This window comes from Antennarius striatus, chromosome 1, assembly GCF_040054535.1.
Source record: "Antennarius striatus isolate MH-2024 chromosome 1, ASM4005453v1, whole genome shotgun sequence".
NCBI lineage: Eukaryota > Metazoa > Chordata > Actinopteri > Lophiiformes > Antennariidae > Antennarius > Antennarius striatus.
In genome coordinates, this window is record NC_090776.1 from 11,871,320 (window position 1) to 11,886,947 (window position 15,628).

The 15,628-nt window shown below is 42.9% G+C and overlaps 2 protein-coding genes across 2 annotated transcripts; one reads left to right on the forward strand and one right to left on the reverse strand.

The window, feature by feature from the left end:
* Window positions 1-1,062: 1,062 nt before the first annotated feature.
* eif3jb (eukaryotic translation initiation factor 3, subunit Jb) lies at window positions 1,063-5,604 on the forward strand. Its single transcript, XM_068317814.1, has 8 exons — window positions 1,063-1,129; window positions 1,277-1,365; window positions 3,233-3,287; window positions 3,401-3,507; window positions 3,607-3,700; window positions 4,032-4,202; window positions 4,305-4,378; window positions 4,497-5,604. The coding sequence occupies exons 1-8, from the start codon at window positions 1,093-1,095 to the stop codon at window positions 4,623-4,625; spliced, it is 756 nt and encodes a 251-aa protein (XP_068173915.1). The 5' UTR covers window positions 1,063-1,092; the 3' UTR covers window positions 4,626-5,604.
* Window positions 5,605-5,663: 59 nt separating this feature from the next.
* On the reverse strand, window positions 5,664-11,343 carry cilp (cartilage intermediate layer protein, nucleotide pyrophosphohydrolase). Its single transcript, XM_068317805.1, has 9 exons — window positions 11,222-11,343; window positions 10,295-10,466; window positions 10,117-10,170; window positions 9,595-9,864; window positions 9,245-9,424; window positions 8,817-9,122; window positions 8,610-8,718; window positions 8,365-8,513; window positions 5,664-8,235 (listed from the first exon to the last, which is right to left on the reverse strand). Exons 2-9 carry the CDS (start codon window positions 10,359-10,361, stop codon window positions 5,858-5,860), a joined length of 3,513 nt encoding a protein of 1,170 aa, XP_068173906.1. The 5' UTR covers window positions 10,362-10,466; window positions 11,222-11,343; the 3' UTR covers window positions 5,664-5,857.
* Between the last annotated feature and the right edge of the window lie 4,285 nt (window positions 11,344-15,628).

Here is a 15,628-nt window from a genome sequence, read left to right on the forward strand (position 1 = left end):
GACGGCCGGGATGACTATAATTAGGGAGCCAATCGAGGCCGGAGCGCTCACCCACCTCCGTGCCCGACACTCACACAGCAAACAACCAAAACGACAAGGGGTAAAGTGTAAAACGTGAAGGCTGTGTAAAAAACCACTGTACACACAAATTAAGGGGAGTGTGGTGCTGAAGTGAGGGACCCCGACCACCGATGGCTCCACCGTCCAAAGCAGCTCCCTGGCACCGGCCCCACAACACTCATGCAATAGAAAGAACGATTAAAAACATGTTAAAAGCTAGCAGGACTGCTACAACAGTACTGTTTGTTGTCTTGGGGAAAAATACAAGCCTAGAATAAAATCAAGGACTATAAAAGGGCACAAAAGCGTAACCAATAAAATTGAATAAAATAAAACAATTAAAACCCACAATGAAACCAAACTATAAAAACAACAACAAAACAAAAACAAAACAGCAGTGGCAGTCTGTCTAAAATAAAAAGGAGACAGGTTAAATACCTCTGCCAAATAAACCAATCTGTACTCTAAAGGAATGGTCCCTTTACCTCCCGTGGAACAATCCTCTCCAGGAATCCACCTGTGTGGGCATGAGGGAAGTCCCTGAACAAAACCTAACATATGACAAAAATACATCTAAAAACACATACAAAGCACATAAACCAAAAAAAACAGAAGACAACTTACAGCAGCATGTGAAGCAGTGAACTCCTATCCAGAAAGGAAGCATAGTGACACCTTATACCAATTTCTGGCTGATTGGTAGGAGGACCTGACTGCTACCCCACTCTGGTGGCCCAGGTTGGACATTTTCTACCGGTCACACTAAGCATTACTAATACTCAGAATGGATCCAAAATATAAAAAGCTATTCTGATCAGTTTTAACATTTAGTAAATAAAGATCATTCACATACTTGAACTCATTAATTTAGAAACTAACCAGATAAAATGAAAAACATCCGAGTTGCCGTACTCGTGTCATGTTTCCTTAACTAGACCGGCAGTCGTAACACGTGACACGCCCACTGTGTGACGTCTACAAAGTGGGAGGTGCTCCTGAACGTAGCTCAGGGGCTTCAGCACTGACTTCACTATGAGCTTGTCAAACACAGCCAACATGGCGGACTGGGGTAAGGAACTAAAGTTGGGAAGGCTAACTGCTTGTGCCCCACTTGCTTGCTACAATCGTTTTGTCTACAACTTTAAAGCTCCATTTTGTCAAATATACTCCTGAGGTGTGAAATAGTTTAACGAAATTCATGTTGTCGTTTTTCCAGACGCTGACAACTTCGAGCCGGAGGAGCAGATTAAAAAGGCGGCAGCGGCGGACAAATGGGAAGGCGAAGACGAGGATGATGATGTGAAGGTAAAGACGTGTGAGAAACACTCGTTTACCGGTCCGGTTTGTGTCACGGGTAGAAGTACTTTTATCTCCCGTTGTAATGTCGTGATTCAGCGTGGTTTTAGGCTGCCACCCCCTCTCCCGGTGTGTTAGCTTTGTGCTAGCCTTGTGTTAGCAGGCGGCTAACTCGCGTGGTTCACTCGGGATACGAATTGAAAGGAGGCTTCGAACGATTTTAAACTGCTGGCGAAAGTTTGCGTGGCAGCCGTCGGCTGTGCAGCAAACTTAAAAAATACATGTAGAGTTTGGTAGCTTGTATTTGGAATCGGACATTTACTGTTGTCACAAAGTTATTTATGGATAACCGGGCTAGTTTTTGACACCGCAGCTACAAGCTAATCTCAAACCGGGCCACCTAGCTAGCAAAGTAGCTAACTTCGCTCCCAGTTCATTCGCGTCCGAAATGCGCTTGTCTGTTTGTACTATGGGTGATTTCGTTACCACCACTAGTATGGACTACGTAGGTTATTTTAGTTAAAATAGACTGTTAGCCTTCCATTACCCCAAAATGTAGACCTGAAATGCTTGTAGCGGATTAGCTTTTGTGGTCTTTGCTCTTAGGTTACGTTCAACATGAGGCAGCTTGCAATCAGATGAAACCATCATCTGGAATGATGACTCAACTCAGCCAAGAACTAGGCCTTTAACTTCCCCTCATCAGCACAGGCCTTCGGTAGGAGTTGGTGCTCAGTCGATGCTGACTGGATGTTGACATGGTTGTTGTCCAGAGACGTCAGATAATTGACTCGGGGAAAGTGCTGGGTAGAGGCCTCTGTAATTGTTCTCTTTATGCAACATATGGTGCACGAACTAAAGAAACTGAGCATTTTGTTCCTCTGCTGCAGCAGTTGTGGTTTTGTTCAGTATGCACTGTTAAATGCAATTAAGAGTGGATTAGCACACTTTAATATTGCCCACAAGAAACACATTTATAATGTCAAAATGGATGTAGAGAAGTCCTCCTTGTTCTCATTTGTTAATCTTTGTTTAAAGTTCAATCATTTTATCTGGTTAGTTTCTGAATTAATGAGTTCAAGTATGTGAATGATCTGTATTTACTAAATGTTAAAACTTATCAGAATAGCTTTGCATATTTTGGATCCATTCTTAGTATTAGTAATGCTTGGGGTTTTTTAGTGGAGCTTTAATCACATTGTTGGAATCATTATCTTAATAACTTTCTTTTTTTAAAATCGCATACAGTGTGTGTGTGTGTGTGTGTGTATATATAATTATTGAAGGGAAACTAATCCTACATCATACAAAATAAGTAAGCTGATTTTATTGGTAACGAAGAAACTGTTCCACTTTATTTTCTTCTATGCATATGATTGAAATGTGTGATCACCAACGTTCTTGTGCTGAGTTGCAGTCTTTTCACATTTATTGGTTTTACAGTAAATATTAAAACATAAAATCAGATTGCTACAATGTTACACTGAAATTTGATACATGAGCATATTAAATTATTGCCAAATTGTCTGTGGTAATGATATCTTAGTTGTTTCAGTAGATTCGACTCATTGAGCATTATATTTGGATATTCAAATTCACTTTGTTTTGAGTTACGTTCATGCTGCAGGCTTGTTTTAATGACTTTATTAAATAAAGATACTTTTAAAAGTGTGTTGCTGGGGTGGGATATTGCTATTTGTCTATAGATATGTTGAATGATTTTGTGTTAAGCAAGGTCGAGGGATATGTTTTCTCTAAACATGTCATTTATGTGTTGTTTGTGTTATTTTATTTGACATTTTTAGACATTTTAGTTTTGAAACATTGTTGCTGTGTCATTAGTATAATTATCACATCCCCTCTTTTTTATTCACAGGACAACTGGGATGATGATGAAGAGGAGGAGAAAAAGGCAGAGTTGATGAAAATCGGTATGGTCTTCTGAGACTGGATATATTGTTTGTTACTCTGTGGCTAAATTGTTCTTTCTTGAATTAATTTTTCAAAAATTGAGTTTGTTGGATCATTTTATGTTCATTTTCAGAGCCAAAGGTTTCAGAAAAGAAAAAGTTAAGTGAGAAAATCAAAGAGAAAGAAAACCAGGCAAGGAAAAAAGAAGAGGAGCTGAGGCAGAGAGAGTTGCAGGAACAAGTATGATTTTTTTTACTTAAGCTGTTGCCCGCCTTTACACATAATGGTTGCCTTTCCTGATGATGTAATGTTGTATTTGTCTTTCATCTGACATTACAGGAAGCTCTTTCTCCCGAAGAACAACTTGCAGAGAAGCAAAGACTTCAGAAATTACAGGAAGATTCAGACTTGGAGCTAGCAAATGATGCTTTTGGTAAGTTATAATAGTTTTCCAGATAAAAAATATTTCTGCAACAACTACACACACACACACAAAATTGTTGCTGTTACTCATGGACCAACTACTACAGTTATGTATAATTTCCAGGGGACTCCTGTTGAATTGTGAGTGAGATGCCTAGTTCATCTTTTATCTTTATGGTAGTGCTCTCTGGTGGATAAATTATGCAACTTTACACCCAACAGCCGAGTTTTTATTATAAATATCAACATGTTGTAGGACCACTATTAAAGAATTGTTTTGCTTTGCTGCTTATTTATGTTCTTTGAAGAGAAATCAAAATGCTTTTTAAAAATTTTCCCAGGTGTCAGCACTACTTCAAACAATGTCACCGGCATTGATGCTATGTGTCCATCCTCCAGAGAAGAGTTCACCGAGTTTGAGAAATTGCTGAAAGAAAAGATATCCCAGTTTGAAAAATCTGTGCATTATTCGAGTTTCTTGGATTCATTGTTTAGGGAACTCTGTATTTCATGTAAGTTCAGCATCACGTATGAATATTTTTGTTTTCACTGTATTTGTACCTTTTTAAAATTTATTCAAAGCAGGCCTCATTTATTTTTTTCCCCACTGACAGTGGAAGTCGATGACTTGAAGAAAGTCAGTAATTCTCTGTCAGTCCTACTTAGTGAAAAGCAAAAACAAGAAAAAGTAAGTGACAACATGACTTTGTCAGAAATTATCATCTTTTTCCATTATTTGGAAGTCACTTGTTTTTTTTCTTGTCATATGTAATGAGCTACATTTAACACAACTTTCTTTTTTGCAGCAAAACAAAGGAAAGAAGAAGAAGAAAGGGGTTGTACCTGGAGGTGGTTTGAAAGCACAGATGAGAAATGACCTTGACTATGCAGAGTTTGACGGTGGTTACGCCCAAGATTATGACGACTTCATGTGACACAGGCTCCATCACAACTGTCCTTTCTCCCTCTCGACAGTCAGAAATGCAGCTGTACCTTTGTCATGCTGTCCAGTGCCATCCTGGAAAAACTGAACTATGTTTTGCCCGCTTCATTTTGCTTCAATGAGGGACTATACCAAGAAGCATCCAGTTTCACTAACTTTGTTTTGAAAAATACGGGATTGCCTTTTCTGTCTCATTCAACCACGACTCATATTCTGAACCATAAATTTATGTGGTGACCCAGCTTCAAAGGAGAATAGATTGCAACTGCTGTGGTCTGGGGTTTTGTTGGGCTCATTTTTTCTTTTAATAATTTTGCTCCTGTCCAAATGGCAGATATAGTCATCAGTGTGACATAGAAATACAAGGTTCTATGCAAATTCTTTAACCAGAATATGTATATATTAGAGGTCTCACTTACCTGTGGGTGGTTCTTACAGGAAAGTATATAGTATCTATAACCTCGGTTGCCAAATTCAGAATAATTATTCAGTCCCACTCGACTGTCTCAAAATGAATTTCAATGTGGGTGATTTGAGTAACAAATGTTGGTAGTTCACAAAAAGGGGCAGATTTTATTAAATGACTTAAAAACCTCAAATCACTCAACACTTGTCTGAAATTTTCAAGGAATTTTGGAGTAAAACGTTCTTAAAGATATTTTTGTGGCATGACAAAAATGTAACTTATTTGATTTGTACTAATTCAGAAAAAGTATGGATCAGGGAAGTGGATTACATGCTACGACTGGTCTCCTAATCATTGCTTCTGCTGGCTTGTATCAAGTGTGATGAGGAGCAGGGGCTTATGGGCTTCACCCTACCATTTCTTCATAATGGGCTGCAGTAAGTTGAAAAGGGCATATTTCTCCTAGCAATTGACCGGTTTCAGTGTTATCTGGACGATAGGATTCATACAGTGCAGGAAATATAGCATCTGCAGTGTTTTTTTGAGCATTTAATTTAATAAACCACTGGTCAAAAGTGTCCTTTGTGTCTGTTCTCATTAACTACATGGATAAAAGACAGGTAATCCGTTTACTACTGATTTATTATGCATGTGTAATAAATATCTATTTACAGTTTCAAGTAAATACCACAGTACCGTTGAAAATAAGAAATGAAAATATTCCTTTGGAAAATGGTAGAAAAATGGTTATACAATTTTGAAAAAAATGTCGGAATTATAAAATTCTGTTTCCACTTGCAAATGAATTCCAGATGTTTTCATGTGACCTTCATTGCTCGGCCTCTGCCTTCTCCCCGCTTTCCTGCGGGATCTCTGGTGCTCCGTCTCCGACTGTTGCGTGGTGTGTTGGCTCTTTGCCGCCGCCTATTCTGTCTGCCTTCTCCTCTCACCACACTTGTCACCATCTGACTTCGAGAACCTTGCTGGACCTGGAAGACACTCTGTTGTGTCACGTCACGATCTCCGCAGGTGAATGTGAGAGCGACGCCCTCGTTGCTCTTCATGACGCGAGATGTACCATCAGAAGTACCATCAAAGCAGCGCCCAAGTGCAATCTCTTTGGCTTTTCTGGGATCCTGGTCTGTCACTGTGTAAATTCCATAATTATGGCCCAGAGGATCGAGAGGTGCCAACATTGTGAACTCGTTGGTGTCATTGTTAACAGGTAGAGGAAGGTGGTTTACCAGATATTCCTGAAGCATGGTGTTTACGTGATCTCTCCTGCAACTTCCTTGCGGAATCACCTTCACCAGAGTGCGATCGACACGTTCCTGATCGTACAGCATTCCGCTGCACTTGAACTCCAAGCACACGGCTGAAACAGCTGCATGGTCCAAGTCACGGATACTGCGTGTGTCTCGGAGACCGTACAACTGGCCCACGGTCTTCGGATGGGTACCACCCATGTTGCGGGACCTCAAATTAATCTCATGTGGGCTGTTGATCTTGACTTTAATGTAGCATGCCCGGTACTCCATGGGCTTGGGCCACCAGCTCAGGTAGTCTTCTGTCCAGCTCATTGGGTCATCCTCATTGAAAGGTACAGTGTTGTAATCGTAGCCGTCTCCTTCCACTCTTGAGAAACGAAAATGTGAAGCACTGAATGTGGCCTCCTCGCATTCTTTCAAGTTCTCAAATGCATAAACTGGTCCGTTGCCTTCCTCTGCTGCGTTGGCACTAGGTTTAGCCACGTTGATGCTGAAGGCAGTCTTCTTCACTCTTGGATCTTCGTGGTCTGACCGTCTGTAGTTTAGCTTGTCCAGATATGGTTGAGGCACTCCAATGAGGTTGGGATTGAGTTTGGGAGCAGACTGGACGGCCTCAAGCTCCTCTCCACCAAGATTGGCCATGACATAGGCAGAATAGGCATCGGGTTTGTCCTCGTCACAGAAAGCAGGTAGACAGGCACCGTTTGGGCCAGTGATTACACTGTCGAAACGACCCCAGGCTCGTGGGTTCGTGGAAAATCCAGCTGTGGGCTCCATGTTTATGAGACTCACAACAACTCCTTCCACCTGCTCGCTGGGCATGAAGCGTTCACTGCGGAAGGCCCTCACTTTCACATAGCACCTGCGATTCTCTGGGACGTCCAGGTTAAAGAGACGTCGCTCTCTGATCTCCATGTTCCCAATCAAAAAGGTTCTCTCCTCCCTTTTCCCTCTTTTTTTGCTCTCCACCTGCAGACTTCCCTCCTCCTCCCACAACCCAGTATTAGGGTTCAGGGACCATAGCTTCATGGTATTGAGGTGCTCAGACATTTGCACCTGGGCAGAGTCCAGGAGCACCTTCACTTCACCTGCATTCAGGGGTTCGTTGTTTTCCTCACCCCTAAAGTCAACAGAGAACATCCCATAGGTTCTCAGAGGCAAAGTATCCCCCTCGTCACCAATGAAGTTAAGATCGCTTTGAGCTGCAGCAGCTGTTGACACATCTCTTGGGTCCAGGAATGTCACACTAGCATTTACATTGCCTGTGAAGACTTCACCCTTTTCTGTGTAGAAGGAGTTCGGAGGAATCTGGATTTGAACCATTGCCTCCCGACCCTCCACTTCTCCAAGCTCCAGGGTGTTGCTTTCTGTAGCACTGATGGTCACAGGGGCCTTCTTCCTTAAAAGCTTGATTTCATGGTAAATGGAGCCTCCTCTCGTGTTAAATGGGAGTACCTTTGTGGTGTCGACAAATTTCTGCATGTTGTCCACAAATGTCAGGACGAGTCTCTCTGTGTCTGAAGGAACCTGGATGGAGAACGTCCCTTTGTACCCGGTACGACTGATCCGAATTCCATTCATCAGAATATGTCCAAACCTCATTGGCTCGCCGTTGTCAGCAGCAACAACCCTACCATGAACGAAGGCCTTGATGTCCACACATTTCTGGCAGCCACACTCTGTCACCACCATGGTGGGTAGCTGGTAGCCCTGGCATGTTATCTTCCTCTTCTCCATCTTTTGCACACCGCAGCAGTACGCCAATTTGTCATTGCACCTAATGCCATTGTCCAGCTTTCCAGAACATGGTCTCGAGGGGCACTTGCCCACATCATAGTAAAGGGAATCTGTGTTATTTTGGTAGCAGTCATGTGGAACACGGATGAAGTGGGATTCAGGATTGGAATCACATGAATTCTCACCTCTACCTGTAAAAGAAGGACCACAATGGCATTTTAGTTCTCTAGCTATTTTTCTGAAGTACAATCCAATGTCCTCTCTAATTATATAATTCATTTTCCTGTGTCTCTGCGTTTCACAATCTATTGATAACACACCTAAAACCTTGAGTGTAGCTGGTTTGGTCTTAATAAACCCAGATGGACCACTTGCTCTGCATCGGTACTCTCCAGCCTGCTCAGTTTGCAGATCTTTCAGGACCAGTGTGCTGTCAGACTGTTTCTCTAGGAGACTGTTGTTGTAAAACCTGTCGAGGGGAAGAAATATCATGAATAATTCCTATTATTCAGACATTAGGTGCATCCGGTAAACTTTTGGTGGACTACGCTGTTACAGATCCTACCATTGGTACTTGTCTGGTGGTGGTGTTCCAGTGACTTTGCAACAGAAGGCGGCAGCTTGTCCCTCCCTCCTGACCTTGCTCTCAGGGTGGCTCAACACATGAAGCTTCTCTGACAAATCACAATTGGAGATGAAGTAGAAGTTATTGATCTTCCTTCAAAAATGGCAGGAATGATAATCAGTACTTTAGACTAGACTTTGGCTGTACCTGTTCTTTTCAGCTGGATGCTGAGGACAGAAACTTGTGCGACACTGTGAGGCACGAGTACATGAAGGGGGGCATGGCCCTGCATCCTGACTGTTAACGTGGTGTTGCCATCGGGACAGATACCAGGGATACGGAAATGGCCATTACGGTCACTTAGGGTCAGGAGTTGACCAGAGAGAACAATAGTAGCTCCTTCAGCAGTAAGACCACCAGCTCCACGGACAGAACCCAGAAGGATGTGATTTTCGCACTGGCATGAATCACACTCAGCATTTGCTCTTCCCATTGCGCAATGAAGATTGCAATCTAAGGAGTGGAGTTTAACAAAATCAGCCATTTTGGAATATTTTGAAATTTCGAATACAATGAGCTAAATGGATGAAAAGAGTAGAAGAATGGTCAGTTCAACTAAAACAAACCCAGTATACCTTTTTTTGGGCACTCAGGTCCATTGCATTCCTTTCCTTCCACTTTGGGCCCGATACAAGGCATAGATTGAGACAGACAGATTCTGGAGCGCAGTTGTACCCCCACCTGACCGCATAGTGCCGGGCATTTGCTCCATCCAGACCACTGTCCCCAGATAGCCTGAATGTTCACACTCTTTTCTGTCAGAATAAAAAGTTAAATAATCACTTAGGGAGAGTATTCATCAGAAATATTGTTTTCTGATGTCTGAACAGCAAAGATAGAGGTAAGGATTTTATGGTGCAGTGAGAGGGGACTGTTTTTATATTCAGAATAACTAACAAACTTTAAAGGTGCTTAAAGAATTAACCTTTGGGACAGAGGAAACGGACTGCATAGTTGGAGCAGTTGCGATCGGGACCCTGCTCCTCGTTGAGGCACCAGAAACCCACAGTGGGGTCCGCATGGACCTTCTCCCCTGTTTCACGGACCGGGACCCATTCAGTGGTTCTGGCCTCAACTGCTTTTGGATGATTGCACACTCGGGTACGGTAGTAAAAGCGAATGGCATCCAGCTGCTCATAGTCTCCAAGCCCACCGGGGTGATCAACATTAAACCATGTGGTCCACTCGTAGCTGCCTGTACACAAAGTTAAGAAGCAAAAGCATTTTTTTGTTTGTTTTTAAATTTTATTTATTGATCCCCAAAAGGAAATTAGTAGCACACTCTAGGTAAGACTAATTGAACCGCCAACCTTGGAAGATTGGACAACCTGCTCTACCACTGAGCCACTGACGCCCCTAAAAATATGACATGAATGTAGAAGCACGCTAACTACAGTCATAATACAGCAATATTGAAGTCGTAAATGGTTCAATATTTTAAAATTACCATCAGAGTGATGCACGGCAGAACCTGTCTGACTGCTGCTTGTTCTCCATGACTCTACAAGAGACACATTAAAACATGACAGCCTCAGATTTTGACCATACGTATACAAGAAACACAGCAAAATCAAATCCGTTATTTCCTATTAAGTGACCCACAGAAGTGACCCGAAGTGACCCACCTTGAGCTGGAACTCCGACAAAAGCGGCCGTTGCGATTCCCAGAATGAAAAGCGTCCACCCTGACATTCTAACACACTGCCGTTACGTCTGACTCATGAACTTTCACCTCTTCTGATGTCGGTTTCACCCCCAGATCTCAAAAGAACTCGTCTTCCAGGATGGAGTGTCTGTCTGGTGGGAAAAGGAAGACAGAACATCAACTGTAACTTCAGACGAGTGTTAAAAATGTTAGCCGTCAGATTTAAATGACACAACACATGGCTTTTGTGACTATAGATAAAAACCTGATAGATGACAGAAAATAATTGAAATCCATTTCCGCAGTGAAAGATATGTTCTGTTGTATTTCTGTTTTAGAGGAAAACAAAAAATGTGGCTTGTCAGAACCCCCCCCCCCAACCCCACTCAGATTACACATCTGTAATAGCAATCACCATTTCTCACTGGAGCACTCAAACATTTCTGCATCCATTGACGAAATACACACACACATGCACGCACACACATACAACCACACACATACAACACATGCACATGCACATGCACACGCACACACACACACACACACACACACACACACACACACACACACACACACACACACACACACACACACACACACACACACACACACACACACACACACACACACACACACACACACACACACACACACAAACATGCATGGCTTGCATCTCAAAGAAGAAACACAATCGTACATATTGGACTAACTTGTCATGTTTGCTTTGCAGATGGACACTGACAGACTGCAGTATTCACCATAAAAGCCATTCAAGCTACTGACAGTAATCCAATGTAAAGCATTTAGTGTTGGGAGAAATTTTTTCCAAAACAACAATTTGTGAAAGTAATATTAAAATTCCAGTCCGTGTTTCACAGATTTAATCAGCATCTCTCTCTCTTACCTTCCTGCTGGATTCACTATCCTGGGTTGAGGTCTTAGATTCAGACGTTCTCTTGGAATGCGCTTCTTAATTCTCTCCCTTTCTTTGGTCTTAAATTTCTCTCACATTTCTCTGCACCTCCTCCTCTGTTATTCCCTCCAGCTCAACACACTCCTTATATACCTCCCTGCCTCGAGCTGCCCTCCCTCTTCTCAGTGGTATGTCACAGTGTCTTCTGAGGTTATCTTGATAATTCCGCATCTTCCAATCACACAGAATGTAAAGATTGATGTCAGATATTATCTAGTATTCTCATTTTATCATATTTTTGTAAGAAGTTATTATTTTGCACACAAATGAGCACTTAACTCTTGATTAATTAATGCTAATCCTACCCTAAATATAACCTTAACCCTAATTTAATCTAACCTAATTCAACCCTAACCCTAAATCTAACCCAAACCCAACCTAATCCTAATCTGAAACCTAACCCTAGATTAATCTAACCATAGCCCTCCCTTAACCTGAGCCTAACCTAACCCTACTTGAAACCTAACCCTAAAACTAACCCAAAAACTAACCGTAAACCCTAAAATAACCCTAAACCTAATCTTAAACCTAAACACTAACCATTGGGACCCTTGGAGATGTGTTTTCCACTGCCCTCAAAGTGTGGCAGCTGTGCTTTTCGATCCACTAGGGGAATTGAATACCCTAGTGGGGGATTCAATTCCCATGTAGGGTTAGGGTCAGGTTAGGGTTACGTTTAGGGTTAGGGTAGGGTTACGCTAAGGTTACGGGTTAGGTTAGGTCAGGGTTAGGGTTAGGTTAGGTCAGGGTTAGGGTTAGGTTTAGGGTTAGGTTGGGGTTATGGTTACGGTTAGGTTGAGGTTAAGGTAAGGTTTAGGCTAGGTTAGGTTAGGGTTAGGTTTAGGGTTGCGGTTACGATTAGGGTTAGGTTAGTGCTGAGGTTAAGTTAGGGCTAGGGTTAGGTTAGTTTAGAGTTAGGTTTAGTTTAGGATAGGGTTGGGTTTAGGGTTATGATAGTTCTGAGGTTAAATTAGGGATAGGGTTAGGTTACGGCAAGGTTTAGGGTTAGGTTTAGGGCTAGGTTTACGTTTAGGGTTAGTGTTGAGGTTAGTACAGAGGAATAAAGCTGATGAGCCATACAATGAAGTTATGGGAAAGAGTAGTGGAAGCTAGACTAAGGGCAGAAGTGAACATTTGTGAGCAGCAGTATGGTTTCATGCCAAAAAAGAGTACTACAGATGCAGTATTTGCTTTGAGGATGTTGATAGAGAAGTACAGAGAAGGCCAGAGGGAGCTGCATTGTGTTTTTGTAGATCTGGAGAAAGCTTATGACAGGGTGCCCAGAGAGGAACTGTGGTATTGTATGAGGAAGTCTGGAGTGGCAGAGAAGTATGTTAGAACGGTGCAGGACATGTATGAAGACTGTAAGACAGTGGTGAGGTGTGCTGTAGGTGTGACAGAGGAGTTCAAGGTGGAGGTGGGACTGCATCAGGGATCAGCTCTGAGCCCCTTCTTGTTTGCCATGGTGATGGACAGGCTGACAGACGAGGTTAGACAGGAATCTCCATGGACTATGATGTTTGCAGATGACATTGTGATCTGTAGTGAGAGCAGGGAACAGGTGGAGGAGAAGCTAGAGAAGTGGAGGTTTGTCCTGGAAAGGAGAGGAATGAAGGTTAGCCGCAGTAAGACAGAGTACATGTGTGTGAATGAGAGGGACCCAAGTGGAAGAGTGAGGTTAGAGGGAGAAGAGATCAAGAAGGTGGAGGATTTTAAGTACTTAGGGTCAACAGTCCAGAGCAATGGAGTGTGGAAAAGAGGTGAAGAAGCGTGTCCAGGCAGGATGGAACGGGTGGAGGAAAGTGTCAGGTGTGATAGAAGAGTTTCAGCTAAAATGAAGGGAAAGGTGTACAAAACTGTGGTGAGACCAGCGATGTTGTTTGGTCTAGAGACAGTGTCACTGAAGAAAAGACAGGAGACAGAGCTAGAGGTAGCAGAGATGAAGATGCTGAGGTTCTCTCTGGGAGTGACCAGGAAGGATAGGATCAGGAATGAGTATATCAGAGGGACAGCACATGTTAGAGGTTTTGGAGATAAAGTCAGAGAGGCCAGACTGAGATGGTTTGGACATGTCCAGAGGAGAGATAGTGAATATATTGGTAGAAGGATGCTGAGTTTTGAACTGCCAGGCAGGAGGCCTAGAGGAAGACCAAAGAGGAGGTTTATGGATGTAATGAGGGAAGACATGAAGGTAGTTGGTGTGAGAGAAGAGGATTCAAAGGACAGGGCTAGATGGAGGAAATTGATTCGCTGTGGCGACCCCTGAAGGGAAAAGCCGAAAGGAAAAGAAGAAGAAGAAGAAGAAGTTAGTGTTGAGGTTAAGTTAGGGCTAGGTTTAGGTTAGGTTAGGTTTAGGGTTAGATTTGGGTTAGACTAGGGTTAGGTTTAGGGTTATGGTTAGGTTTAGGCCAGGTTAGGTTAGAGTTATGTTTAAGGTTAGGGCTAGGTTTAGGGCTTTGGTTAGGGTTAGTGAGGTTAGGGTTAGGGTTGGGTTTAGGGTTACTTTCGTGCTGAAGTTAAGTTAAGGTTAGGGTTAGGTTATGGGTAGGTTTAGGTTTAGATTGGGTTAAGTTTAGGCTAGGATGGGTTAGGGTTAGGGTTAGGGTTAGATAAAGGTTAGAGTTAGGGTTAGGGTTGAGTTTAGTGTTAGGTTAGTGCTGAAGTTGTTACAGCTAGGGTAGGTTAAATTAGAGTTTAGTTTAGGGTTAGGGTTAGGTTTAGGGTTAGGTTATTGCTGAGGTTAAGTTAAGACTAGGTTTAGGTTAGGTTCAGGTTAGGGTTGGGCTACATTAGGTTAGGGTTAGGTAAAATGAAAATGTAGTTCCTTAAAAGGTACTATGAAGTGCACTGGCACATGGACCAGGGAGTGGGGTCACCTTAAATTGCCATTGATAAAATCAACAGCTTAAAATGATTAAAATTGATTAAAATCAATTAGAATTGGGAGGGGGAGAAGAGAAGTTAGGGAAATGAGGAAAATGTGGGGGAAATAGGATTAAATGCATATTAACGTTTAAAGCACTTTTATGAAAAGAAAAGGGAGCAGGAAAGAGCTGAATAAAATAATGGAATAAAATAATGGTTAATATCGTCCCTGATAAAAACACTAGAAGTGATAATAAAGTTCTGGGTTTAGGGAGGATAAGGGTAAAGGAGGATGGTGGAGGTGAAGGCGTATGCAGGGAGTGGGACTTGAACCCTGCTCCCCAGACTGTGAAGATTGTGTTGAAAGATTTGAACTACAGCTTCTGCGTGCGTTCAAATGAACCATTGTCTGGTTGTGGATTTAACCCTTGGTGTTCGGATTGAAAGTCCTGGACTTTGCCTCTACTCCATCAAAGGGATATACTGTACGTATATGAATGGGAAGTGGATGGATACTGTATGACTCAGGAGTAAGGAAAGAAGGGGGAAATAGGTTAGGGTTAGGGTTGGGTTTAGGGTAAGTTTAGGGTTAGGTTTAAAGTTAGGTTCAGGGTTAGGGTTATGTTCAGGGTTAGGTTTAGAGTTAGGTTTTTGAGTAGGGTTAAGTTAGGATCAGGGTTAGGTTTAGGGTTAAATTGGGGTTAGGTTAGAAGGAAGGGGCATCACCCTGCCCTCTGCTCCACTGACCTGCTGGGACGTCTGGGGTTAGGGTTAGGTTTAGGGTTAAGGTTAGGGTTTGGGTTCTGGGTTCCTTATAGGAATTTGTGGCACTGGCCTATGGATGGTTATGCGTTAGGTCTGAAACTGTTTTGAAAATGTTGCTGGGTTCGAATCCACAGTCCACAACCACTGGTCCCTGGTAGTCTAGGTTTCCCCAGATTACTTTTAGCAGTGCTCTGGAGTTGCTGAGCATGTCATAAGATAGACAAAGCCCCAGACTTCCCAGCAGGCCAGCAAAACAGCGGGCACCTAACCCTACCCCTACCCCTACCTTAACCCTAACCCTATGCCTAACCTAGTGAATCTCTTATGGTTTAGATCATCTACAACAGTCAGGGGACTATTTTTTTCCTGTCAGTTCTGGATCAGACCCCAGACCTGGGGATCTTATTTGTGGAGTTTACATGTTGCACGGGTTCATGCTGAAAGCTGGGGTTCCAATGGTCCTAACATGTGCAATATAGATGAAATGGTATGTGATGTGGGCGGCACGGTGGCGCAGTGGGTAGTGCTGTTGCTGCACAGCAAGGCAATTGTCTGTGTCTGTGTGGCTCCGCAGTTCACTGGCGTCGTGCCCGGAGTTTCCCCCACCTCATGCCCTAAGCCAGCTGGGATAGGCTTCATCTCCCCGTGACCCGCTAAGACGGATAAAGCGGTGTAGGAAAATGGATGGATGGATGAATGGTATGTGAT

Coding starts and splice junctions, on each gene's coding strand:
- eif3jb (XM_068317814.1), top strand. CDS start 1,093: ATGAGCTTGTCAAACACAGCCAACATGGCGGACTGGG. Junction 1,366..3,232: donor ACGAGGATGATGATGTGAAG/GTAAAGACGTGT, acceptor TTTTATTCACAG/GACAACTGGGATGATGATGA. Junction 3,508..3,606: donor AGAGAGAGTTGCAGGAACAA/GTATGATTTTTT, acceptor CTGACATTACAG/GAAGCTCTTTCTCCCGAAGA.
- cilp (XM_068317805.1), bottom strand. CDS start 10,361: ATGTCAGGGTGGACGCTTTTCATTCTGGGAATCGCAACGGCCGCTTTT. Junction 9,865..10,116: donor TGCCGTGCATCACTCTGATG/GTAATTTTAAAA, acceptor CTTTGTGTACAG/GCAGCTACGAGTGGACCACA. Junction 9,425..9,594: donor CCGTTTCCTCTGTCCCAAAG/GTTAATTCTTTA, acceptor TTATTCTGACAG/AAAAGAGTGTGAACATTCAG.